Source organism: Rhipicephalus sanguineus, chromosome 3 (genome assembly GCF_013339695.2).
Source record: "Rhipicephalus sanguineus isolate Rsan-2018 chromosome 3, BIME_Rsan_1.4, whole genome shotgun sequence".
In the NCBI taxonomy this organism is placed as follows: Eukaryota; Metazoa; Arthropoda; class Arachnida; order Ixodida; family Ixodidae; genus Rhipicephalus; species Rhipicephalus sanguineus.
The window spans coordinates 64,405,322-64,432,443 of record NC_051178.1 but is presented as its reverse complement, the minus strand read 5'-3'; the positions used below and the strand labels follow the sequence as shown (position 1 = coordinate 64,432,443).

At 46.1% G+C, this 27,122-nt stretch overlaps 1 protein-coding gene across 1 annotated transcript in view; it reads right to left on the bottom strand.

Moving 5' to 3' along the window:
- The window catches only part of LOC119386686 (2-amino-3-carboxymuconate-6-semialdehyde decarboxylase), a gene marked incomplete at its 5' end in the record, with an annotated part of 67,561 nt that extends 47,682 nt beyond the window's left edge, over positions 1 to 19,879 (bottom strand). Inside the window, 1 exon segment of the mRNA XM_037653976.2 lies at positions 19,735 to 19,879. Coding sequence (XP_037509904.1) covers positions 19,735 to 19,879 — 145 coding nt within the window.
- Between the last annotated feature and the right edge of the window lie 7,243 nt (positions 19,880 to 27,122).

The window sequence follows — 27,122 nt, the reverse complement described above, 5'->3', positions numbered from 1 at the left end:
AGCACCGTCTCATGTACATTACGGCGGAGAACGTAGACGCCTTGGAGAACACAAGATAAGGTGCGCGCAAATAGCACTCATTCTGTAGGAATCGTAGATATTCGCGGAGAGCTAGCTTGGCTGCTATAACTACACTGCCAGTGGTGTATGGCGTATCGCCAGGTACAACGGCACTTGAATCATTGTCACACATCGTTGTAGACCGGCCACAGCGATTCTCAAATTTATGAGCACATCACCTATGGCGCAACTGCAAGCGGCCATAGAGAGTTCAATATACCACGGTAAACCTTAAACGAAATGACCACACTGCGCCATCCTTTTGAAAGCTAAACATTCTTACAATAGATAAGTTATCTCAACTAAGACTTGCTATGCATACACATAGGCAAATTTTGCATGAACCGCACAACCTGTCCCCATCTTCGTTAACTAACAATTCACGATATCGCCTAAGGCATAATCGCCTTAGAACACCAATGTTCAGAACTAAATACGGTACTCAGACACTCGCCTACTTAATACCACATTTCCTAAATAATAATCGAGAAATCAACCATACGATTAGGAATTGCTGTTCGGCATACAGCCTCGGGAAAAAGGTTAAAGATTACCTTTTGCTTAACTCTTAACACTCCTTATAAGGTATGCAGCTTTCCTTGCGGTCTCGATACCGTTTAGTATTTGCTCTAAAAATTTTACCCCATTTAGAGGAGGGTAATACCAGATCGAGGTGGGAGGCATTGCTGTCCAGCCCTGCGATTCGGAGACCAGCTCGGGCTGGTCCGGAGGGCCGAAAGGATGGCGAGGGCCAGCGGTGCCTTGGAATAGGGGTCCGACCACACGGCGTTGCCTTGTTTTAGATGCAACGAAGTCTTGCGCAAATAAAGTTTTGTTCTTATTCTTGTTGTACACTGTTTTTCGTAAAATTGATTAACATTGTTGCTTGTATAAATATTTGCTTGTTGCGCATTATTACAATAAGTAGAAAACTTAACCATCTTACTCTTGTATATTTGATTGCCTGTTGCATATATTTTGACCTTCTTTTCTTGTATCTGTATTCTGTATTGTTTCACTATGTTTACGTGGTTTTCCACCCCCGAGCAATGTATGGGCATAGGGGCCTTTGTGAGACGGTTGCATCTGCCTTTAGCCCCTTCATCCCAGAAAACGACTGTCTAAATAGAATTCAAATTAAAAAAAAAAAGAAAGAGTGATACACGTTACAAAAATACGAAGGGCTGGAAAAAGGGCGCCCGATTATGACAACAGAACTTCAACTTCGAATTTATTATTGTTCTGGCATACCCTATAAGCTCCGAAGCTAAAGGCTGCCGTAAACTGCGTGACCAGACCCAGGAGGCATTGTATATGACAGCTCGATAAGAGTAATCATTTTTAGAGTAAAAAAAAAGAACTAAACAGATACTAAGACTTCATATATGCATGCAATTCGACAGCATATGTTCCATGCAATAAACAACCAGGCAAGATTAAAATATTTTTCACACATATCATGCAGCAATAAAACATAGAACGTGGTCATATAACATGCATCATAGTGCGGAAGTATATATGTTTACAAGCGAAAAAATATAGGTTTAATTCCGTGCGAGACAAATTAGGAGAGAGGACACGACTATTAGGAATTTTCGGCAAATTGCGTTTAATAACATGACAATTTATAATCAGTTCGAAAGCTCGGTACAATCCAAGGCTCAGGGTTTCTGAGATGTACATCCTAATGCTGCAAGGTCGCTACTGATGCAACAAAATTGATCGATTTTCTCTTTTGAAAATGAAATATTTGTGATCCGTGGTATACGTACATAGTATAGATGTACCCATATACTTGGTATTTTAGGGATAAATTCATGTTTCGATTAGTGATCGAGATTAGCAACGCGCCGGAAAAGCGCCTTTTGTAATGGAATTATTTTTAAGGCGGAAACCTTATGTTGCTCATTCGACGCCGGCCTTCAAAAGCGAGGCTAACGGTGTCCCTATAGTTAGTTTAATAAAGAAATCAGACAAAAATCAGAGTCCAAGCCGGAATCACACCCAGGTATTCTGCGTGGCAGTCAAGCATTCTACCGCTGAGCCATGGCAGTACTTGAAACCGCTATCGAAAAAAAACAAAACAAAAACATATGTCGCCATGTCGGGCAAGCAGTCGTGTTAACAGATGTAATATTGCGCGCAGAAGCGTAGAATCGTAGCAGGCATTACATCATCTGAAGCTTAGAATAACAGAGAGCTGAGCTTGTTGGTAAATATTCATTCTAAAAAGACAGGGGCGTGCAAACACGGACACAAGAAAGAAGTCAGGACACCACCAACGCCGGCGTTTGTGGTGTCCTGGCTTCTTTCTTGTGTCCGTGTTTGCACGCCCTGTCTTTTTAGGAGAATACATCATCTGAATTGCGTGAAGAGTGAATTGCGTAATTTCGCATAGTTATCACGAACAGAAGTTCTGCGCACGCGCTCCATGCGAAACGCAGCGTATACGTAAGCCGTTACGAAGGTTGTTGACTTCGGAGGAGATGGCGACGGCTGCCTCGAGCACCTGCAATCGTTTATGTCTGCGTTCAGGTGAAGGCATGTCTTGGTTCGATGTGAACCTCTCCAACGGCTCCGTCCCGCGTTGCGGACAATGCGCAAGAAAGCGGGGATTGCGACTCCCTCGTCGGGTTCCTCGTAACGCTACCACGTCGGGATGTCCGGCTCACTTGACCACACGTGCGTAAGCACACTTCCAGGAAAATGCGGTGATCAGCGCCCCCATCTAAGCACCGATCCCTGGAGAAAAGTTTGTGCCCGACAGGTGCATACCCAATGGCGTCTGCCATGATGAATTCCAGGGCCAAGCGTAACAGCGCACACATTCTCTCGAAGCGTGCTTCCCGCAATAAGAAGGGCGCACGGCGTTTGGTTTAAATGTTGACGGTTTTCGCTCTACGCAGACGCTTCATAATATTCAGATGCGATCGCTACAGAGTGGTCTACGCATCACGTCTGTTTGTTTACAATGCGAAACCTCGTGAGGGACTCCTTAAGTTCATTATCAGCAAAGATGAAGTGCAGATGATATTCTTTTCTATCACACACACTATAGTGCAATGCGAGTTCATTCATGCGCTCAAAGAATTATTTTTCATGAATTTATAGTAGGAGATTATCCCACTTTTTTCTGTTTTTATTTTTGCTCCTCCGCCTGAATACGTATCGCCTTGATATATTTATTATAAACGCAATTATGTTGATAAGTTTTGTTGATTGATTGAAGGATTGAAAGGGACCTCATGCATTAGCTCGAGAACTGCTGCCTACAGTAAAACAATGATTCGTTTTAAGCTTTCGCGGCAAAGAGATTCGAGGTCCTGGTTACTTTTTATTGCATGCAAGTAGGCCTGAGGTTTTCTTTTTTTTTTATCACATCTGGAAAGGCTCCTTTGTTGTGTCTGCGTATATGCGTACACGCAAAGAAAGCACACGTGTTGTTTGCCAGTGCTTGTCACGTCTGCCAATTCTAGTGTTTTTGGTGACGCTGCTTTTCTAGGCGAAGCGGGTTGCTGTGCCTAAAGGGGCGTTCACCCAGAGGTGTTATCGCGTACTTGGTATGATGCAAGGTATTATCTTTATTGTTGGTCACAACCACATAAAAACAACAGATAATGAAGTCACCATATGCATGAGTGCGGCCGTTTGATGCTCTCAGGCGTCGTTTTGGGCGCAATAAACATACAAGGAGCGGGCCTGAGAACAGCTGCCGCTCTAGCACGACTGGTAGGGCAACGCACTTCGTTGACTTTGCTTTTTTGTCGCCTTCTACATTTCGACGAGAAAAAGTGCAAAACATCTCCCCTATGCGCTGCTACGCTTCATTATCTGTCAGCTTCCTGCGCTCATGTATAACAATAAAGATAATACCCCGATAATGCACGTCTGTAAATGTCCTTATGGGCACTATATCCACTGTTCCGTAACGCAAAACAGCGCGGACAGCAACATAAAAAAGAACAGGCAGGACGAGCGTTGCTACCAATTAGCGCGTATAATATGCCTTCACAAATATGTAGGCACACGAAGAAATGAGGCGCAGAAAACTATGTGACTAATAAAGATAGAGCCCCTAAGTACTCTCCCTCCTCCATTGCTTCCATTTCAGTAAGTTCCGTCGAATTTACCCTCTATCTTGCTGCGACTAGAAAATTTGAGAGCCAACGTTTCGACAAGATCACTTGTCGACACATTGGCCACAGCGAGATTCTCTGTTCAACGATTTTTCGTCTCTTCAAGGCTTAGTGTTCCCTTGAACATCTTTATTGATCACATTTGACCAAAACATTTACGGCGGGTGGTTAAAACTGTCCAAAAAAATGGGAAGGCGAAAGGCTCGACTATACAAGACGTGTTAGCGTTTTAGAAGCGTGGTTACGCCGTTTCTACAACGGTCTGTGGGCACCATCGCAGACAATTACCTCATCCTCCCCGGTGCCTGCCGTCAACCAAGCCGGCGCTCAGGCACGGACAAGAAATATTTAGGAGTTGAAACACCCTTTAAAGCGAGCGTGTGAGGGCGGCCAGATAACGTCACATAAATACTATAAATAACATGCGCCGACGGAGGCACTTCAATTGGCGGCTCCTTGCGGCAGGGAGCCGCAACCAAGGTGCAGGAAAAAACAAGAAGAAAACGTGACCAGTTGCGCGAGCCGGCTTTACCCGAACACTTCCGAGTGCGCTTCACCGCAGCGTTCCGTCACTTAACGGCAGTGTTGTAGGCGTTACTGAAAAAAAGTAACTAAATACGTTACTCGTTACACTATAAAAAAAGGAACGCGTTACCGCCCTACGTTACCTACAAAAAAATGTAACGCGTTACCGTTACCGTTACCGAAAAAAGTAACGAACGTTACCTCTGCCGTTACTCCGCAATCATAAATTTTAATCGATGTGTCTTTGCTACAGGAACCCACAATAAGAATAATTTAAATCCAAAATTTATGTTTCACATAAAACCTCTCACCCAAACAACGAATATACCCAAAATGCTGATTTAAAGAGTATTACTTGTACAAATGTACCGTGCGTTGGCAATGGTATAGTGGCTTAAAGTTGCCTTTAGAGTGACGTGTGATGGCTTCTGACTCTGACACATGGTGAAGCCATTTTTCTCAATGTGACATTACACAGAATATGAGATTCAATCATCAACGCTATTCGCAAAGAAAGCATCAATGAAATCTCAAGAAATTTACAATAATTCTGATGGTGTGCATCTGCTAGCAAAAGAGATGTGCGAATTTTGTAGTAGTAAAGAAATACTTAAATGGGCTAGTCACGTAAAAAAATATCATAAACATTTTTTGCATAAACATTTGTGCATAAACATTTTTTTGTTCACTTTAACCTGTATAATTACCGCAAAAATTGCGAGCGTTTATGTGAGGGTGTTTAAAATCAGCCTCACTCGCTGAGGAGTTCAATAACCAGAAACTTCGCTGCAGTTGCAGATAGAAAAAGCAAAATTTATTTGTAAAACAAAGTTGATAAGCCTTATCAACTTTGTAGCTACAATAAAATGTCGCTTATATAGACATTTTTCAAAGACAGTTTCCTTAGCTCTACAAGTTTCCAACAATGTTACGTTACTCTTTTTTGCGCATACATTTCATACACAAAGTCTCTTCTTTGTAACGATAATATTTGTGTTTTACAACGTCGTGAACTTTCGAGAATGACAGGTAATGAAATTGGTCCCTCCGGATTGAATATGTTTGATATTTTTTCCCTCGTAAATAAGGAAATTAAGTTTCTTTTCGGGCTACTGGCATGGGACATGCAAAAAATATAAAATACGCAATCAAATCTAAAATATCTATTTTCGGATCCGTGTCGATCTCTCGTGGAATCACCCGCTTGCAATAACCACGCTTAGTACACTAACTGCGGTAATGTCTGCCGTGTAGCTACCTGTAACCGTCGTTAGCCGTAACCGTAGTTATCTTAACCGCGGTTAAAGGGCCCCTAAACCCCCTCCGACATTTTCCCAAACATTTCAAGTAAACAAGCGCATCGCGTGCAGAATGCCGTCGCGATCAACGATGCCACACGCCGCAGCGCTACAGGTCGCGGGCGCGCCGCAATTTCGAAAAAACAATAGCTTCTCCTTTCCGGTCCCCGCCATTCCCGCCACTGACATGTGTGACATCACCAGTGAAACTATGACGTTATCAGTTTCGATGATTGCGATTGGCCGAACGACAACCGACGACTTCCGGTTACTCTGCAAACAGCTGTTCGTGCGCATCTTGCTGTTCTTGGTCGTGTTGCCGCTTGCGAATCGACATCTGCGGCCCGTAAGGGCCCGCTCACGCTAGCGGCAAGCCTGCCGCAACGGCGCGGTTAGCGCGGTGCCGCAGAACGTCGGCCGTCGCCGCACGCGCGACAGCAGTCCAACTTGCACGGCAAGCTACGCCGGCAAGCCTCCGAAAAACATGGCCGCAGTGCCAAAAGCGGTTGTCGTCCACCTCGAGTCTATCAAGTGGCCGCCGTGTGCTCTGTAGCGTGTAAGCTCCGAACTGATGCTTCCATTTGCTTTAGACTCATGTCCTTAAGCTTCGACAGCAAAGTATTCGTACCGATTCAGCCCCGTTTTGGAGAGCCATACTCAAATAATCGATGCTGTAGGCTTAGCGAGTCGAGAAGGGCGCTTCCGAATGCTCGGAGGACATAGATTACGCGTTTGTTAGTTGTTTCTAATCCTCCATAGCTGGCGCCACTTGACCTGGCGCCAGCTTGGGGACATTTTATTTGGTTTTACGCGACGCTTTCTTTAATGCCGGACAGACTAAAACGCAACCGCCAAGTCGCTAGCGTAATTACACATCCACGCCTTGCGATTTGATGATCTCCGTGAACTCATCTCGAGCCGAGGTGGTCTGGCACGGCGCAGAGCCGTATATTCCTTCGGAGAGTTCGGCGGAGGGGCGGAGCCAACAACCATCCAAATTTAGCGGCGGCGCGGCGCTGTCCGCCATTTTGTGCCGCGTCACTGTAAGCTCGCGTTGGCGTGCGCCCGCAACGCTCCGTCTCTGGCGAACCCTTTCTTCAGCGACCGCGCTGCAAGCCCCCATTGCGACGTCCGTGCAGGTCCACGATGTTCCACGCAGCCGACACGTGCACGATCAGCAACAAAGACACACCAGGTCGGTCACAGAGGAAGCATAAATGCCGACAGCGACGTCACGGGTACAGCATCACGAGAAACCTCGGCACGAAATGGCGTCGGCGGCGCGGAAGCGCGCTGTTGCCAGACTGGCGGCGAGATCAAAAGAGCGCCGAACTCTCCCAAAGGGAATACGTGTCCCCGTACGGGTCCCATCACGTTGGCGATCCTTTGAAGGCGTGCGCGCAACACAGGGTCCATACCGGCACGATTCGTAGGGGCACGGGCCGGCACGGCAGCAACAGCGGTTAGTCAACGAACAGTGCACCCAGATACCACACAGAGTTGACGGCGAGCTGGAGCGTCGGAGTCGCGGCAACCGGAAGTAGACGCTGTCTCGAACAGCGCGTCAGCGGTGACGTATGCCACGCGAGATGAGGAGGGGCATTCAGCGAGAAGGGGGGGGGGTTGATTCTTAAAAGGAAGAAGGAAATGAAAATGAAAATTGGGTGTAGAGTGCACGATAACTGTCTCTCAAGTGAGGACACCTCAACCGATACACTCACGGGGGACTGGGGATTGAAGGGACAGTGAGAGTGAAAAGAGATGGTAAAAGAAGAAAAAGAAAGGTATGAGTGAAAAACAAAAAAAGGAAAAAAACAAAAAAAGAAAAAAAAAGGTGAGGGGGGGGGAGCAGGAGGACGGGCGTCCGAGTCACCGTGGTGAGCGGCTAGAAAATTCGTTCGACTAGGTCGGCATCCTCGAGAAAAGCGAGTAGGGCCGCAAGGGCTGATCGGCGACGGTGCACGTGACCGGTGGGATGGAGCAAGTCCTGTAGGGTCGCACACGGCAGTCCGACGAGTCGGTACTTCATGACGAGCCGCTTCCGCGCAGTGTTGAGAGAAGGGCAGTCAAGCAATAGGTGGCACAGGGTTTCGATGGCGCCGCAATCGGTGCAGTTCGGTGCAGCGGCGCCGCGAAGACGATGCCTGAAAGCGGTTTTGGAAGAAGGTAACGTAGGAAAGAGGGAAATAAGCGATCGTCGCGTTTCGATCATCAAACGCGTGTAACACCGCTATTACGGCACCGTTTCGAAAAATTCTCACGGCTACCTACGTGTTCGTTGTAAACTCGAGCACAACTTCCTCACCTCAACTAAATTTCGACCGCTGGGTGGTTTAGGGGTAATATTTTTTTGCGTTACAAGAAAAAATTCTACGTTTCGCGTCCCGCTCGCATTCTTTTTCGGTGTTATCTTCCAGCCGGGGGTCACGCCTATTCTCCACAATAAGGCAGACTCTCGATCGGCAGCGCACCTGTAGAGCGGTTGACGTTACCGGCTGTCACCTGGATGGGCCAGAATTCCACAGAAAGCCGCTTAAGTCGACGACACAGGAGTTTTCGAATTCGATGCGGGGGTCGTTTACCATGCTATGCTCAGCGAGTGTATACTCCTTTGTCACGCGAACTTGCGGACATCGTTTTTTTTATGTTGTCGCAGCCTCTCGGGGGAGTTCGTTTCCCCACGTAAAATCATCACGATCGGCACGTGGTATGGAGTAAACCAGCCCTTCCGCTTTCTCTTCGGACGGCCTGTATTTTGGGCACGAAAAGGCGCAGGTGCCAGCAATCCTTCTGCTACATCCACTTCCACCAGAAACATGTCCGTACGGTTTCTTATGGCGAATTATGCGGCTTTCATGAAGCTTTGTGTGGCGATGGCCCAAACCTCCGCAAAAGGAGTCGGCGCGTCTTAAAGGGGTACTGACACAAAATTTCGCGGCCGAGATAGCCTGCTGGATCGATTCCCGTGTACGTGCGTGTACCATCTGCAAAATATCGACAGCGAATAAAGCTTGGAAGGTATTTTATATGAATTTTGAAGTTCGCGAGCGCGATCCAGCATTATAGGCCGCACCTAGTGCATTGACACCCTCGGAGGTGACCCGAGGTGACCCCCCTACTTCCCCTACGTAACCTTTGCAGCCGGTACAAGTTACGATGACGTCATAGCCGCCATTTCTGTTTTAACGCGCTTCCCGACGAATCGCTCCTCGCCAGCGGGTCAAACCTGAAGTGATTCGCCACGTCGAAAATTCCTTCGATCCCCGCCGCAAGAAAATCGTCGCCATCAGACGACGATGAGCCCAACGACGACAGACCGCGCGGAAATGCGTCACTGTTCTGTGTGCACACGTGACCGAGCGTTTCACTCGCTAGGTGGTGATAGTTGCACCCGGCGGCTTGTCGTTTTTGGAGCTCTGTCAAACCGAAACTGAGGCTGTGTCGGTAATGAGGAGCTTGTAATTAATTATCTGTCGCGCGCTGCAGCAAACGATGTGCCGTGTTATGACTAACAGGCCCCCAGGAACACATTGCAGTAAAAAAAGGCGGGGCGAAAGTTTTTGTGTCGGGACTCCTTTAAGAAATTGGTCCCCACAATTTCCACAAAAAAAAAAGCGATTTCGCCCGCGCTTTCGTGGTCAATGCCTGGCAGGCCGACAGCAGTCCGACGCTGCGACAAAAGAATTTGCCGGGGCGAGCTCTGAGAAAACGGCACCCCCAGGATGAAAAAGTAACGAGTAACGTGACACCACACGTTACCGAAAAATGTTAACGTAAGTACGTTACCCGTTACAGTTTCTAAATTGTAACGAGTACGTTACTAAGTTACCGAAAAAAGTAACGCGTTACCGGTAACGCCGTTACTTGTAACGCGTTACCGCCAACACTGCTTAACGGGGGCCCACAAGAGGATAGCGTACGAGGTATGCGCAGTGGCGACAAACGCTAACGCAAAGCTTTGCTTACGCTATAGGTTCCCCAATAATCGCTTAGTGGCGCTGCTGCTCTTAGAGTCACTAGAAAATTTTCAGAGTATCGCATCTGTTTTCCGCGCGCCGCCGCCGACGCGATTGGCTTACTCGCATCACGTGACCTCTCGCCACCATACCCTTCCAAGCGCTTTGGGTACAGGCGCGTTGAATGCAGAACGCGGCCGGACATTTAGCAGTACCAGGGTCCCTAGGAGTACTTCGTCGCTTTTTTAAACGCGTCTTGCAGATGCCAGAGAGTAGCTCACCAGTAACCGAACGTTGCTGGTGAGCTACTACGGGAATTTCGTATATTTTTGCATTCCGTGCGGGAAACATTAACGTCAAAGAGCGTCGTTGTACGTGGCTGCATAGTTGGCCGCAGAATGAATTCGCCCCCGTCGAAGAACACTCCTTTCTGCAGTGAACTACACAAACTTTGCTGGAAAAGCTCTCATGCAACAGGATACTTCACCTTTTCGGTTCGCTATGTTCAACGATATTGAAAACTAGATACATACCTTTCTACTTGCTCGGCTGTTTATATCTCGATCTGTTGAACAGATTGTGCATGCATTTCGAGTTATAAGCGTGTCATGCACGAGAGTGAGATCGAAGACTTATTAAAATAATAACTGTTTACTGTATACCTTGAAGGCAATTGTCGCATGATCATTTGCCACTGCGCAAAACTGAAGCGTGGAACTCTGCTGATAAACTTGGTATAAGGCAATGTTATTAAGCATATTTTATTTTTTTCAAAAAAGAATGTTGTTAATGCTGCATTTCGCCGAGCGTATCCTTACAATACTGTTTAGTGGGTGAGAAATGGTCCCAGCAAAAAAAAAAAAAAAATTGGCGTATCCTCTCACGCATTGAGGGAATCGATTTCATGCGAGCCCTAGATCTATATACATACTGTGTTGCAGTAGCATGCGCGTTAAAGCTTTTCGGGATGTGCTATTTCTGATCAAAATAACATAAAGCACTGCGCCGAGGAAGTTTTAACAAGAGTGCATTACGAAAAATAAAGGTTGAAATTAAAAGCAGTGCAGAAACCGAACCACAGCCGTTTACGCGCTGGCAACGCAAAAAAAAAAAAAGAAAAAGCTTTGTCGGAACACAGCAAAATATCTGCAAATGCACTGCAACGTTGGGAATATTAAGGAGACAAAAAATAGGAAATGAAACAACTGAGTAGTGACGCCAATCATTTTTAAAGGCCTATTTTCAACGTATCTGTTAGGAAATGACAACGTATTCGCAAAATAAGATGCACCTTACCTACCGCACGCCGATTCGCCCATGCGTTCAGCTGCTGGCGTTCCGAACCGAGAAAAATACTTCACGCACAACTTCCACTTACCGTACACACCACTTCTATTACAGATAACACCCAGCTGAACAGCAAGCATGGTGCGCAAGTGAGGTATGCGTCAGCCATCAGTCGAAGGACGCAATGCTGAATGTTTCCGATGTTCGACAATGTTCTCGAATGCGCTATGAAGTGAACCTGAACACCGACTGCAAAGCTAGCGCAAACAGTCAATATTCACCAAGTGTCGAAGTAAATGGCATCTCGCACGGTCATTACGCTAATGCAACTATGTCTACAGCTCCGGACCTTGCGAACACGCCCGGCCGTGAAACGAAACGAGACCGATGAAGCCACGAAGAGAGTTCGCCAGCACATGGCAACATTCGCCGCACGTTTCATTAGCTACACCGCTTACCGCGCAGTCAATTCCGACTGTCGATGGCTCGAGATCATTCTAAAAAGAGACAGGGCGTGCAAACACGGACACAAGAAAGAGATCAGGACACCACAAACGCCGACTAACCAGTCGGCGTTTGTGGTGTCCTGCTAGGGCAAATTAATCTGGCTAGGGCAAATTAATCTTGCCCGCCCGATACAAAGGGAATAGCCCCAAGTCATCATCATCATCAAACGTGAGCTTGGGTTCCCTATTCTTACTGCCTAGTTTCTGCAAGCGTACGCAATGAGCCCAAGACGACGAAGCAAGAAACGAACGCGGCCGAACGCGCTCCGCGGTCACGCTCCGTGTGACTGCGGCGGAACGGGAGCAATGCGGTGACCGTTTCCCTCGGCAACCGAAACGAGGGAAATTTCCTTGCCTGCCGCCAGCATGATGTGGCTCTCCAGCAGCGTGACATTATCTGGTCGCCTGAAATAGCGGAGTTAGAGTACGCTAGCGGAGTTGCCCCTCGTAAATATTTCCTGCTCCGTGCCTTTAGCGCACCTATTTCGCTGCTGCTCACGCTCACGCCACAAAAACGAAGTGGACGCGCAACTCGCACGCTGACGTGATATTTTCTGTACCAAAGAACACGACCTTGAAATATAGAGGTGTGAGGCTTTGGCCTTACAATTTGAATTCTGCAGTGAGAGGTTGTGAAACTCTTGGCCGATCGGGCGAACGTTCAGCTATGGCTGCCAAATTTTGAACTCCACTTTCGGCGGGAGCATATCATGGTGCGAAAAAAATCACTTCTGCCACGTGTAGATTTGCAATCGTGTTTAGCAGAGATTCTTGTTTTATCGTTGCGATGGACGATATTTCTACCTGTGGTTATGTGTCGCAAGACATGCGAGTTACGGAAAGAATGAAAGAATGACTGTTCACAAACTTCATTGAACTGCACTTCGTTAATGAAATCCCTCTTCACTTGAAAGCTATTTCTTTGGAATGGGTAAGTCCACTTGATAGCTTGGACCACCTACATGGCGTCATAGTCGGAGCAGTGGCCGCAGCATCAGCGAATGGTGTTTTTGGTTCAGAGATGTGTTAAAGGGGGTGCGCGCACGGTGTACATACAACTCACGGTACAGGAGTTCTTAGGTGAACAACATATCCCCACTATTAAAAACTAAAGAGTCACCCACCTGAGAACAATAAAACATCGATTTTAGCATTGTTCGGCTTCTTGATACCGTTTACATGGTGTCATTCGCTATACAAAATATGCATCTTAATTTTTCAACAACACAGTAATCTTAAAATATCATTGTGATAGGAGTAATTTCAAGAATGTATACATTATGTATACGCCATATATGCATTATTTTTTGCTTCTTCTTCATTACGGCCCACACACATAGCCCTGATATCTTTTGTGACAGTATACAAGGGAAAGGGTGTGCTGTACACGTGGACCGTATTTCGCAAAAAATTGTGCACTTGCCTCAGCGATGAGCTCCACGGAACCTCCTCGTGAATAAATGTGGCGTTTTCTTTTCTAAAATAGCCAAATCCAGAAACTGAAACTGCGCTAAATTTAACGGCAGCGTAAAGCGCGCCTAAGTATATTTCACTTTTAAAACACTTGTAATAAAAATGGGGTAATTCCTAATTGCAACGTGATCTTAAAGAGCAGTGTTGAATAGAAAAACATGGAGGACGCTTGAGCTTCGCCTTCAAGAGTAGAACGCGATAGCGTAATCGGGCCCCGTGCGCATCGCATTCTCAATTGCTAGCACGCCTTCGCTTCTCGGTGCGTGCCTCAACCGTGCCGTAAGGAAACGAACGATTGTGCACGTTAACATTGGCGGTTTCAAACTATCCTTGACTGCCTACTGCAAGTACAGTTGTTAAGTGTCCATTACGTCATAATTGTTCCTTGTGCGAATCACTACGCGTCCGTGTAATGCAAAACGCGAACCTACGCAGCTGCTCATGTTGTTTATGCTTTTGCAGCTGATGATGATTAAATATGTCTGAGCGCTTTGTAATAGGTGGGGCTTTGAAACACCCACTCGTTGCGCAATTCACATGTTTTGACTACTCGCGCGATTCTACGCTTCTGCCACCCAGTATTACATGCGTGGGTTAAGAAGACTCCTTCCACTACATGACACTCATATAGTGTTTTTTTTTTTTTCCGAAGCAGTTTCAATCAGTAGCGTCGCTCTGTGGTAGAACACGTACTTGCCACGCAGGTGGCCTGCGTTCGATTCTCACTGAAAGCTAGCATTTTTATTATCTATTTTATTGCATCTTTCTCGATTTTTCGGTAACGGACAAGATGCTGATTTTTCGCTCATAACCAACGAAACCGATGCCGGAATTTCTGCGAAGCGAGCTCTTTAACGCTATTGCGTTAAAATGAGCCAAATTCTGCATCTATCTGTTCGAATGAAACTGAGCCAGATCCATTAAGCCAGCAGAGCGTAAACAATCGTGACCAAAAGAAGACACACCCAGTCTGTTTCATTTATTTCCTAGTTGCTTTGCCATCGTGCTTTGGTTCCGCAATTACATTTTCGTGGGCGAGTTGGTACTTGCCAGCGATGTGATATTATAGGGTAAAACTCGAATATAAAGAGTTAGAGGCCGACTTTCATACTTCTTCCTGCTCTAAGTGTTTCTTTTCTAGTTTAGCGCCACAGTATCATGTCCTTCTTTTGCTCCAAGACTCTATATTTGAAATGGAAAACAACTGAAATGGAGATTGTGGGCACCGATCTACTCCTTCAAGAAGTGCTCTAAAACGGCGCGGTATAAAACCAGCTAAGAAAAAGTGAATAATAAGAAGAGCTAACGCATTCTTGGAGGTCTTCACTAGATGCCAAGAACAAGAAAATGCATCCGACAGTCTAGAATGGTGCGCCTGGGTCCTGGAAGGACCACTCGTGCTACAAGTCTACTCATCGCCATTACGCTCATGCAACAGAGAACGTCACCGACGAAAGCACAATGATGGTGTTAATTTTGTCGCAAAATTTCGCTATATAATTCATTCGCTGCCATTTAGACTTCGTTTGAGTAGGTAATTGCAACTGAAATGAAATGTTCCAATCTATAAGAGCCAAGTCCAGCTTTTATTCCTGAATACTGACGATATTGGGCTGTTTAGATTTCAGCCGCAATACAGATTCGACGTAGTTTGGTGTCAAGAGCACTCTGGCAAAAAGTTGTTGGAGCAGGCCTGACAATATTATCAGTAGACAAAACTGCATTTTCCTTATTTTCACTTAAAGTGGATTTGGCTCTTTTAGGAAAAAAAAAACACACCACAAATGTCTATTGAGCGCAGTGTCCTCCGTATAATAGTTTGAAAGCTTGGCGTGAGTCAGGATGAGTAGTAATGACCCCGACTAACTTAAAGAAAATTGCGAGTATTAGGGTCCTAAAACTATTTTGATTTGCTCTTCATCATAATAAGTAAAAAAAATCGAGGAAAATTGCTTTTGACCAAACTGCGAACGGGTGGCTGGATTTCACTGCTAGAACCTAAGCCACCGCTAGCAAGGAGCAAGGAGCACAGAGACAGAAGAATACGGACGCAGAAAAATAGAATAAGATAGAGTAAATGAAGTCATCTGCCGACATATACATGCTAGTATCAACTGTGTGAAAATTTCATTCAAGAGCTTGGGACTCGCTGTATGAAGAAAGTATGAACTGCAGATGCACAGGAACTCGTACAAGTTGCCAAGCTTTAAGAGAACACTGTGTATCACGGGCTAGATATCCTGCTCAGCAGTGCACAATAAGACAGTTTGGGAGGCATGGACTTCTTTCTGGAGATTGAGTGTCTGTGGACTCTGCCCAATATTTTGCTTTATTTTTGCATGACGAAACACATACTTCCGGGGAAAATGTCCCCGCAGCTTTAAAAGCTTTTCAGCTGTAAGTTTCCCGGACGCTGTATATTAATGAGGATGTTGCTCACCTTCTTATGTACTTGCCTGTAGAATAAAAATATCAGAAACATCACTTTTCTAAAACGGCTTAAAGCATTGGTGATTATGTGGTAATGCTTTGGTGATTCTTCAGGTTCTGACCCATTTACTTCCGCTGTTGAAACTGCCATTATCTTAGACGCTGCTGTCATGTGATTCACAAAGCGGTAGCATTCTCCAACTCCAATATTGCCGGATGTGACCCTGAAGTACGTTCCCGGAAGACACTGACATCCTCGAAACACTGTGCAGTGAACGAAAACATGCAAAGTTTGCGAAATAATAAAAAAAATATAGTATATCATGGGTTAGGCGTTCTGCTCAATAGTGCCCAGTAATTCAGTATGGGGGGGGGGGGGGAAGTGCAGATAAGTTCAACGGCACCGGGCATGTGAAGGAGGATAAGTGAGATCGCGGTTCATCATCATCAGCCTGTCTACGCCCACTGCAGGGCAAAGGCCTCTTATACCTACGAACTTCTTAATCTCATCTACCCACCTAATTTTGTGTCTCCCCCTCACGCGTTTAGCATCTCTTGGAATCCAGTCAGTTACCCTTAACGACCACCGGTTATCCTGCCGACGTGCAACGTGCCCGGCCCATATCCATTTCTTCTTCTTGATTTCAACTGTGATGTCCTTAACCCCCGTTTGTTCCCTGACCCACTCTGCTCTCTTCCTGTCTCTTAAGGTTACACCTATTATTTTCCTTTCCATCGCTCGCTGCGTCGTCCTCAATTTAAGTTGAACCCTCTTTGTAAGTCTCCAGGTTTCTGCTCCGTAGGTAAGTACCGGTAAGATGCAGCTGTTATATACCTTTCTCTTGAGGGATAGTGGTAGATTACCATTCATGATTTGAGAATGCTTGCCGAATGAGCCCCATCCCATCCTTATTCTTCTAGTTATTTCACTCTCATGGTTCGGCTCCGCGGTTACTACCTGTCCTAAGCAGACGTACTCCTTTACAACTTCCACTGTCTCTCCACCTATCGCAAAGCGCTGTTCTCTGCCAAGATTGTTCCACATTACTTTAGTTTTATGCATATTAATTTTCAGACCTACTCTTTTACTTTCCGTATCCAGTTCAGTAATTATGAGCTGTAATTCGTCTCCCGCGTTACTCATCAATGCAAAGTCATCAGCGAATCGCAGGTTACTGAGATACTCTCCATTAACTCTTATCCCTAATTCTTCCCAATCTAGGGCCCTGAAAACCTCCTGTAAACACGCGGTGAATAACATTGGAGAGATCGTGTCTCCCTGCCGTACGCCCTTCTTTATTGGGATTCTCTCGCTTTCTTTATGGAGGACTATAGTGGCCGTGGAGCCGCTGTAGATTTCTTCCATTATGTTTATGTAGGCTTCGTCGATGCCCTGATTCCGCAGTGCCTGCATGACTGCTGATGTCTCCACCGAGTCAAATGCCTTCTCGTAATCTATGAAGGCTATGTATAGGGGTTGGTTGTATTCCGCGCATTCCTCTATCACCTGATTGATAGTATGAATATGGTCTATTGTTGAGAAGCCTGTACGAAATCCTGCCTGGTCCCTTCGTTGATTGAACTCTAATGTCGTATTAATTCTGTTAGCAATTACTTTTGTAAATAGCTTGTAGACAACGGACAGTAAGCTTATGGGCCTGTAATTTTTCAGGTCCTTGACGTCCCCTTTCTTATGGATCAAGATAATGTTGGCATTCTTCCAAGATTCTGGTATCCTCCCCGTCGAGAGACACTTCGTATACAGGGTGGCCAGTTTTTCTAACATAATCTCTCCACCGTCTTTCAACAGGTCTGATGTTACCTGATCCTCACCAGCTGCTTTGCCTCTTTGCATTCCCTTTAGGGCTTTCTTTACTTCTCCTGTCACTACTGGTGGGATGTCAGATTCCTCTGCGCTAATACTGCTTCTTACGTTATCATCCTGACTGTCTCGGCTGCTGTACAGATCTCTGTAGAACTCTTCCGCTACCTCAACTATTCTATCCATATTGTTTGTGACATTGCCTTCCTTGTCCCTTAATGCATACATCTGATTTTTGCCTATGCACAGTTTTGTCTTCATAGCTTTGAGGCTTCTTTCGTTCTTTAGAGCATGCTCAATTCTCTCCATATTATACTTTCTTATGTCGGCTACTTTACGCCTATTGATTAGCTTCGAAAGCTCCGCCAGCTCTATTTTGTCTGTTGCACTTGAGGTTTTCATAGCTTGACGTTTCTTAATGAGGTTTTTCGTCTCTTGGGATAGCTTACCAGTGTACTGTCTGACGACTGTACCCCCGACTTCCACTGCACACTCCTTAATGATACTAGTCAGGTTATCATTTATTGCGTCAACACGAAGGTCGGTTTCCTCGGTTAAAGCCGCATACCTATTCTGAAGTGAAACTCTGAATTCCTGTACTTTCCCTCTCAGAGCTAGTTCATTAATCGGCTTCTTGCGTATCAGTTTCTGCCGTTCCTTCCTCACGTCTAGTTGAATTCTAGATCTTACCATTCTATGGTCACTGCATCGGATCTTGTTAACTACTTCCACATCCTGTACAATGCCCGGGTGGCCACCCATTATGAAGTCTATTTCATTTTTAGTTTCGCCATTAGGACTCCTCCACGTCCACTTACGAGTAGCCCGTTTTCTGTAGAAGGTATTCAAGATGCGTAAATTATTGCGTTCTGCAAACTCTACTAGTAACTCCCCTCTGGCGTTTCTAGAACCGATGCCATATTATCCAATTGCATGATGTCCAGCCTGCTTCTTGCCTACATTTGCATTAAAGTCGCCCATCAGTACAGTATACTGTGTCTTTACCTTACTCATTGCTGATTCTACGTCTTCGTAGAAGCGTTCAACCAGTTGATCATCATGGCTGGATGTAGGCGCGTAGGCCTGTACCACCTTCATCTTGTACCTCTTATTAAACTTAATTACGATACATATCACCCTCTCATTAATGCTATAGTATTCCTCTATATTACCAGCTATATTTTTATGAATAAGGAATCCCACCCCTAGTTCTCTTCTGTCAGCTAAGCCACGATAGCATAGGACGTGTCCGTTCTTCAGCACTGTATATGCCTCTTGTGGCCTCCTAACCTCACTGAGCCCTATTACATCCCATTGAACACCCTCTAATTCCTCGAATAGTACAGCTAGACTCGCCTCACTAGATAAAGTTCTAGCGTTATACGTAGCCAAGTTCAGATTCCAATGGCGGCCTGTCCGGACCCAGAGATTCTTAGCACCCTCCGCTGCGTCGCAAGTCTGGCCGCCGCCTTGGTCAGTTGCTTCGCAGCCGCTGGGGACTGAGGGCCGAGGGTTAATTGGTGTATTCATGTGGGAGGTAGTGGCCAAGTACTACACCAGCGTGGCCAATCCTGCTCTGGTGAGGGAGTGCATTGATGGCTGTGGTCGCCAGTGAGGCTGCACCACAGGCCTTTTTGAGATCGCGGTTCAAGCAATACCAAATAATTTTTATTCACCATGGGAGCCAGAATATCGAAAGTGAGAGTGACGATGGCGGAAAGAAATGGGCGGAAGGACGCTGGAAACCGATTTCGTAGCTTTTAATCGTCGTGGTGATGAAACGTGCAGGCAAGTGGTATATCTGGACATGTGCTGCCCGCTCGACGGATCTCTCCTGGGGGAGGTGTACTTGCCGTTCCGACATAAACATGTGAGGTCGTTTACCGGGTGTGTTCGTTGATTGCCTTACCCAAGGGCCTTCTTTTACGCCTTCGATGCGCCGTTTCGTGCACTTCGCCCATTCGACGCATAAAAAAAAAAAAGTCACACATTGCGGCGCGTGTACACTGCGAAAAAATGTAATATTTGAACGTTTCTCAGCACTCGCTGCTAGGCGGGGAGTCAGGCAGAATATACCGGAAATGGGCCTGTCTGTTCTTGTGACATTGAAGCAATAAAGCTACATGTGCCTAATATCGCGTTGATAACAACGCTTAGTTGAGCTCACAGCTTCTTGACCTCGTCAAAAACGAGAAAGGAAGACTTAGAGGAACGAAGTGGCTATTTCACTGTTGATCTCACCAGTTCTGTCCATGTCGGCAATCCGGTCTTCGACGCTCCAGCAGTTGGACTCGATGCGCCTGAAGAATCGCCCGTCATCGTAGCTGAGCACGGCAGTCTTTTCGCTCTCGTGCTTGATCTCAATCCAGCCGCCGTATCCATAACGCTGCGCACAACGCAAGCGAAGAAACAACATAGGTATTCGACTCAGTGGGCACAGGTTCAGAGAAAGGCTTTGTCGCTTACTGTATACGTTTTGATGTATATTCTTACCTCTAAATTTACTTCTTCGACCACTTAAATGGACGACATTTGTCCTATTTTAGTTTTGAGGAGATTGAAGAGGAAAGGAGAGGTGGTAGATTAGAAGCGCGTTCGGTTTGCTACCCTGCGATAGGGTAAGGTGGTGAGAGATGAAAAGAAAGAAAGAAACATGGAGGTAGGTGCTTGCTGTCAGGGTGAAACACGTGCGGATATCCATCACGTCAACAATCTAACTTTCCTATCAGTTCAGTGAGCTCGAAATTACATGCGTACAATACTCATCATTAACAGCCGTTGGATTGTTGCTGTAATCGCCTCTGTTATTGTTGTATAAGTGTGACTAATGGTAAGTTCTTGGCGATCATAATTTTTGGACGGACGCGCTCTTAGTAGGGTCCTCTAGCTATTGACGTTTGCTGCGGTTATTCACTTTTTGACAGTGAAGCGAAGGCACGGAGCTCATTACTATTACTGCGCCAAGTATTCTGGGAGATTTTTGGGGAGCTTTTGGCTTACTTGCAACTTCCCAAACACATGAGAGGAAGAAAGAAAACGAAAGGGCACGTAACTGATTTACACACACACACACACACACACACACACACACACACACACACACACACACACACACACACACACACACACACACACACACACACACACACACACACACACACACACACACACACGCGCGCGCGCGCGCGCGCCTACTGAATATGCTGTAGTACTCCCACTCTACACCTTCATTCTGTTTATATTTTTTATCGCGTGTCTGCTTGTCTCTCCTCTTTCCTTTCCATCTTTTTTCCCTTCCCCCTTAGTGCAGGGTAGCAAACCGGAGGCTACCTGGTTGACCTCCCTGCTATTCTGGTTGACCTCCCAGCCTTTCTCTCGTTTTATTATCTCTCTCTCATAGACGAATGTCATTTTCGCAGTGCAGTTATAAACATTACTGAAAAGTGTGCCATATATATATATATATATATATATATTTATATATTAAGGTGATACACTTCCTTGCGATGCCCAGCTTTTGCAGGGATATTAGACGGTACGATGCACACTGCCTTGCATTGGTGGAAATCGGCTACGAAATATAACGATGTTGTAAATTCACAAGAACAAATGACGGCGCTGTTTGACAAATTGATCGCGGAAATCAATTTCTTTCTTTTTCTTTCTTTTGGCAAACAGGCGAAGTTTACTGGCAGATAACGTGATAAGGTGCCGTGCTATAACGCTGGCCTAAAAATTAAAAAAAACGCCAGGCCTGCGCTGAAACCGCAGCACAGTCACAGCGAAAGCTGGAAGAGCGGCGTTTCCAGAGCCCGTTAAGCTCTCTTGGGGCTAGAATACAAGTACACTAGAAAGGTACCCACTACCCCATAAATCACAAGTTTTGTGAAGTTGGGAAGCACCTACTAAGCCATCATTCGTTATTCTGCGGAGAAGCGAGGCACCAGCTACACGTCTGTAAGGCATTATGTGCACTTTGTTGACGCGACGACTGATGACGATGAAGAATTATGGCTCAGCCCTTTGTAATGGGTTGGAATCTTTAAACGGCCCACCAGTTATGTAATTTGCATTGGGTGACGCCCAGTCGCTATTTCCCTCTCCCTTCATGCTGTATAACATACGTTGACGTGGGAGAGAGACGGGGGGGGGGGCGAAGAACTTTACTGAGACCCCGAGGAAACGTATCATGCGCTTATGGGCTTCCTTGACAACCAATACAAGTGCACTTGCGAGGAACCCACTACGCTATAAATCATTGTAATTTTACTGAGACCCCGAGGAAGTGGATCATGCGCTTATGGGCTTCCTTGGCAACCAATACAAGTGCACTTGCGAGGAACCCACTACGCTATAAATCACTGTAATTTTTGAGAAGTAGGGCAGCAGGCACTGTGCCATTTTTCGTCATTCTACGGAGAACGTTGATACCTGCTAAACGCATGTAAGGCATTATGCGCACTTTGTTGATGCTGTGCCTGATGACGATGAAGAATTATGGCAGACCCCTTTGTAATGGGTTGGAAGCATTCAACAACCTAATCGTTGCGCAATTCGCATTATGTGACGCCTGGTTACAGAATTCGCGTTGTGCGACGCTTGGTGCTTATTTTACTCTTCTACCACGCTATATTGCATATGCTAATGTGGTTCCTTCCCGAAATGAAGCCTGTATAGGACCTTTTTGCAAAGCAGTCTCAAGCACCGGCATGGCTCAGAGGTTGAATACTGGGCTCCCACGCAGAGGGCCCAGGTTCGAACCTCGTTCCATCCTGGAATTGTTTTCTTATTTCGTTTTTTTTTCTTATTTCGAGCGATACTGGTTACGGACACCGGCGGCGGCGGCGGACAACTACGGCGCCAAAAACGGCCGGTGAAATGATCTCATAAGAGCTTTCGCTGTAAAAACTGCAAGGAGCAGGTGCCTCTTGCTAATTAAACCGCCAACCTGCTCACTAAAGTCGCTGTCGGTGATGTCCAAACAAGCCTGAAATTACTGCAAGGTAACATCGCGCTCTATTTTATGGTGCGAATCTATAATGACGGACACTATCTACTCTTATGTCCTATCATATTAAGAAGACTGGCTGTTGTGAAATATTGTGAAATATTTTAAGTGGCAAAGGAAGTCAAATTTTTTGCAGTGCTTGGCCCGTTGCGTTGTTAGAAGCGGCACGGAGGACTGGAAAATCTGCCGCCGTTCATGTATTGAAGTGTGACACCTTGAACTAGGATGGAACTTTCTTTCGAGCAACCAAACCTGTTGCTAAGCTCGTAAGCGAGATTGAAGATATGCATGCGGTTTTGGTTTCAGCAAGTCAGGTGTAGTATAAGGCAGCGTGAGTTTTTTCAGACACGTGGACAAATTATGGGTCTTATTTCTATTTGCAGAAAAACGGCTTGTGTCAGTTGAGACTGTCGTTGACACCACAGGAAAGATTAGGTTACGCCGCAGGTATATCAGTTGATGGTATACTCTTGGTAAGCCCTAATTTATTTATTAATTTATTTACATATTCTGCAGCCCTATTTAAGGCTCTAGCAGCAGAGCAAAGGTTAGTTAATGCTAGTGAGAGAACAAACAAAAATGCAAGAAAATGCTACTAATGGTGAGACAAACAGACAGAAAAGAAGAAACGATAAAACTCGCTTCTCGCTGACCAGCAATGGGCTGTCCAGCAGGCTCATGAAGCGGCCGCCTGGTATTCTCTGTCGGTCCCTACGTGGGAGACGCGCGCTACACGCTAAGCGCGTCCTGCAGGACGTAAATGAAGCTTTTCCAATTCAATAAAACTTCAGCAGTTATCCATCAATCACTCATGAAAAAAAAAGGTCATTTGAGGCTGATCGGCAGGAAATAAGAAACGCAGTGACGGTTAGACACCCTTGAATGACGACGAATGTTCACGCTCTAATAGCTCCCCAGCTGCGTGCGTCTCTATAGCGTGTCCATCCGCAAGCCTATTTGTTGCTGCTGTTGTGTTGAATGGTAGCGGCCCTTATGACTTGCGCAGGGCTTGACGTTTCACAATCTACGTAGTGCGAACGAAGGCCTTTCTCTCACTGGGCGAGATTAGCAGATTGTTACGAAGGAGTCCCAGCCACATTGCTTTCCACGCTACCTTGTGCAGAGGACGCACGTGCTTCAGAAACACATTAGCAGAGAGAGAAAGAGAATGGCTAATAAGGAAACAGTGTGCACCATCTACTGGTTGCCAGCACAGTTCTCACAGCCTGCTATGTAGACCGATAAAATTCTCCAACTCGCACGACGGAGGTATAAACATCAGTATCGGGCCACATTCGGGGAACTTTCCTGTTGTGATACATGCATAGCCGGCAATGTTGTCTAGTGTACCAACGACTGAATTTAGAAAATATAGGACGTTTTGGTACCACCTACTTGTCTCACATGTCTCTGCCCACAGCTTTTTTTTTTCGTGATGAATCAAGCACTACATCCTCCTGCTTACTCCTGCGCATTTGTGCTTGAGCAGCCATTGAAATCCCGGGGACTCAAGCTCTTTTCTTCCATCTATCTTTGGTTCGCATGGGGTGCCAAGGAAAGATATTACGCGATGGTCGTTATCTTTACTGCGTGTGCGGCGTGCGATTCCGGCAATTTGACCGCAAGCTATGCGCACAACTGAGCTCGACCACAATGGCACGAGGGACGTTTGCTCTTTGATGTTGCAAAAAGGACTGCATAACTCGTGAGAGTAGTAAAACTCTAGTGCAGCATTTAAGTTATGCAACCGTTTGCCCACTGTTCTATGTTTGTGAGGAGAAGAACATACATGGGTCGACCAACGTGAACGTCAGATATGGTGCGATGCTCTCAACCATTGGGAGATTTATGCTGAAAAATACGGTATTTAAATTACTTTGTGACTTTGTATATGGTAGTTGTCTGAATGTTATGGGCGCAGCCTCATAGAGGATGGCCTATAAAAGTGCCCCTCTCTAGCAGGGGCGTAGGCAGAAATTTTTTTTCGGGGGGGGGGGGGGCACCTCCTTGATCTGTAGTGGGGACGAGCAGGCAGATGTGGTCGAGTGTCATTTTCTGCTCTGTATGCTATGGCAAAAAAAAATTTCGGGGGGGGGGGGGGGCACGGGCCCGGTGTGCCCTAACGTGGCTACGCCCCTGCTCTCAAGTCATATCAGAGAAACACTGGGCTCAGCGACCAGTTGTAGTACTCCTCAGTATCGTATACTGTGTGCGTGCAGTGTTGACTTTTTCTCTTCCAAGCCTGCATTCCCTTACCCCCAGCGGAAGGTAGCAAACCAAACGCTTGTTTATTTTACCTCACTGAGTTCTTCCTCCTTGTTCCTTTTCTGTTCGAATGCCATGAACTCAACCTCAAGGATCGGTCCAAGTGTCCCAAACGTGGCGCTCTCACATCGCAGATTTTGCTGATGAAATGTACATCTTTTTCTTACACCCAATAGAGTATTGTGACAAAACATTTTTGCTCGAAAAACATTTTCCGGACCGTGGCACCCCCTCAAAGTTCGCTTGCTTTCGTTAAACTGTGCCTAATAAAAAAATGTATATAAAATCTATTTTTGCGTGTTCAGCTTCTAAACAGAGCTTGCGCTACAGCAGAGGTTGTGTTTGGTTGTGCTATTAACAATTCCGAAATTTTCGTGTTTAGCTACCAGCTACATATCCTCAAAAACACTTGGCATGGAATTATCCATATATATATATATATATATATATATATATATATGTGTGTGTGTGTGTGTGTGTGTGTGTGTGTGTGTGTGTGTGGGTTGGTCGCCGCCCTGTGAGGGCCCCTCACAGGGCGGCGACCAACCCTCCCCCTCCGATGAAAGGAGACTTTAAGCCCTGCCAGCAGGCGCTTTTCGACCATGCAGGACGTACAGCTAAGGCCAGTCGAACCCTCTAGCAAGGCTCCCGGCATCTGAATGATTTGTTTCAACATAGTTTTTCCGTTCTGTTCTGGGATGTTTTTACTCTTGTTATTGGTCATTGCTGTCGCGTTACTTTGTGTTCGTGATCTTATTTCTGTTCTTAAACATTTTTTTATTGCGATAGCAATTATATGGACAGTCTCGGCTGAACTTTGCCGTCGCCGTCGCCGTCATGCACCGTATATGTATAAGTATGTATATATATATAAAAGCCCCAAAGAAAAATAATTCAGAAAAATGCTTCCGAGGCGCGGAATCGAACCAGGGACCTCTTCCTCCGCAGCGAGTGGCGCTAGCCACTACGCCACGAAACGCAGATCCTCCACGTAGGTAACGGCGAGCGTTATATACACACCCTTTAGCGCTGGACGGACTCAGAGACGGCTGCGCTTATAAGCGTTTCTTCATTACCGGCGAGATGGCGTTAGGAGCACGACAGGCGCATTTAAAAGTCGTCAGCTCGCGCGCTCGCTTCTTCTTATACTTGCGCAGGGAGAACCTTGCCCTTCCGCTGTCTGCTCGCGCGGTTTTCTTGTGCTGAGGGGAAGAGGAGTGTTTCACGCTTTCACCGTGATGTCCGCGCTCATGTTACGCAGCGTACGAAAGCCACTCGAGCTCAAGGGACGCCGCTAAACGAACAAACAGAAGATGAGCGCGAACTATCAAGTGTCACAGCTCGACACTTGAAGCACGCTAGTTTCTTTCGCTGCTTCGGCCACCTTTGCAACAGGAGCGTTGTTCAAACTTAGAGTATCCATTGGCGAGCCTCGCTTCATATAGCATTAGTTTCTTGCTATCGCATTCATTGCTTCGCCCTTGCGGCGAAACTGTGACTTTTTTCATAATGAATTTTAATAAAGTAGGAGTTGGAGTGGGAGGAGACAACTTTATTCAGTCAATCTTGCTTTGCGAGGGATGGCTGTCAGGCAATGCCTTGAAGCTACCTCCTCGGCTTTTTTGATGGCCCGAAGTTGAACCTCGAGGATCGGGTCACGGAGTATTGCTTCTCACGCTTAAGAAAAAAACGCATTGCTCTTGCCACCCTTTCAGAGAAAATGCACGGGCGGAGGGACCTTAGCCAGGCAGAGTTACTCTGCCTTTATTCCTTTAGATCCAGCTGGTGTAAGCCTGAATAAATTGAACTGAAATGAATAGGAGGCTAAAGAACACAATATACTTGCACACTCTGTTCTGCAGTTTTCATGTAGGCAAGCCGTATACAGTGCATAATAACACAATGTGACTTGCTATAAAGGTTTTTTTCGAAGGGGAGCAAGGTTAACAATAATCAAAGGACCTTCAGGGTTCATGGAGCGGTTAGTGTTTAAGCAAGTGCAATGCGACCGCGGATTTCTAACAAACCCATTCCCATCCTATTGCAATGCCTGCGCAGGGCAACACACAGCGAACAGTGCTCTGCTCGGCCTTCTGATTCAGCGGGCGTATGTATGTCACAGCTGGAAATGCACTTGTTTCCTGTTCTTTACCCTGCGACACGGTACGTTGGCGCTACAATAGCAAAACAAATCCATTCCGTTTTCGTTTTTCGACACGCTGCTACAGCTATTGAAAGTTCTATGCAGCACTCAGGAGAGATGAAGATGTGTTACTATGGCTAAAGGGCTTGAGTCGAAGGGGGATGGGGGGTCATGCTTGCGGGTACACATCGAACTCTTAGCTTTAAATTGTGC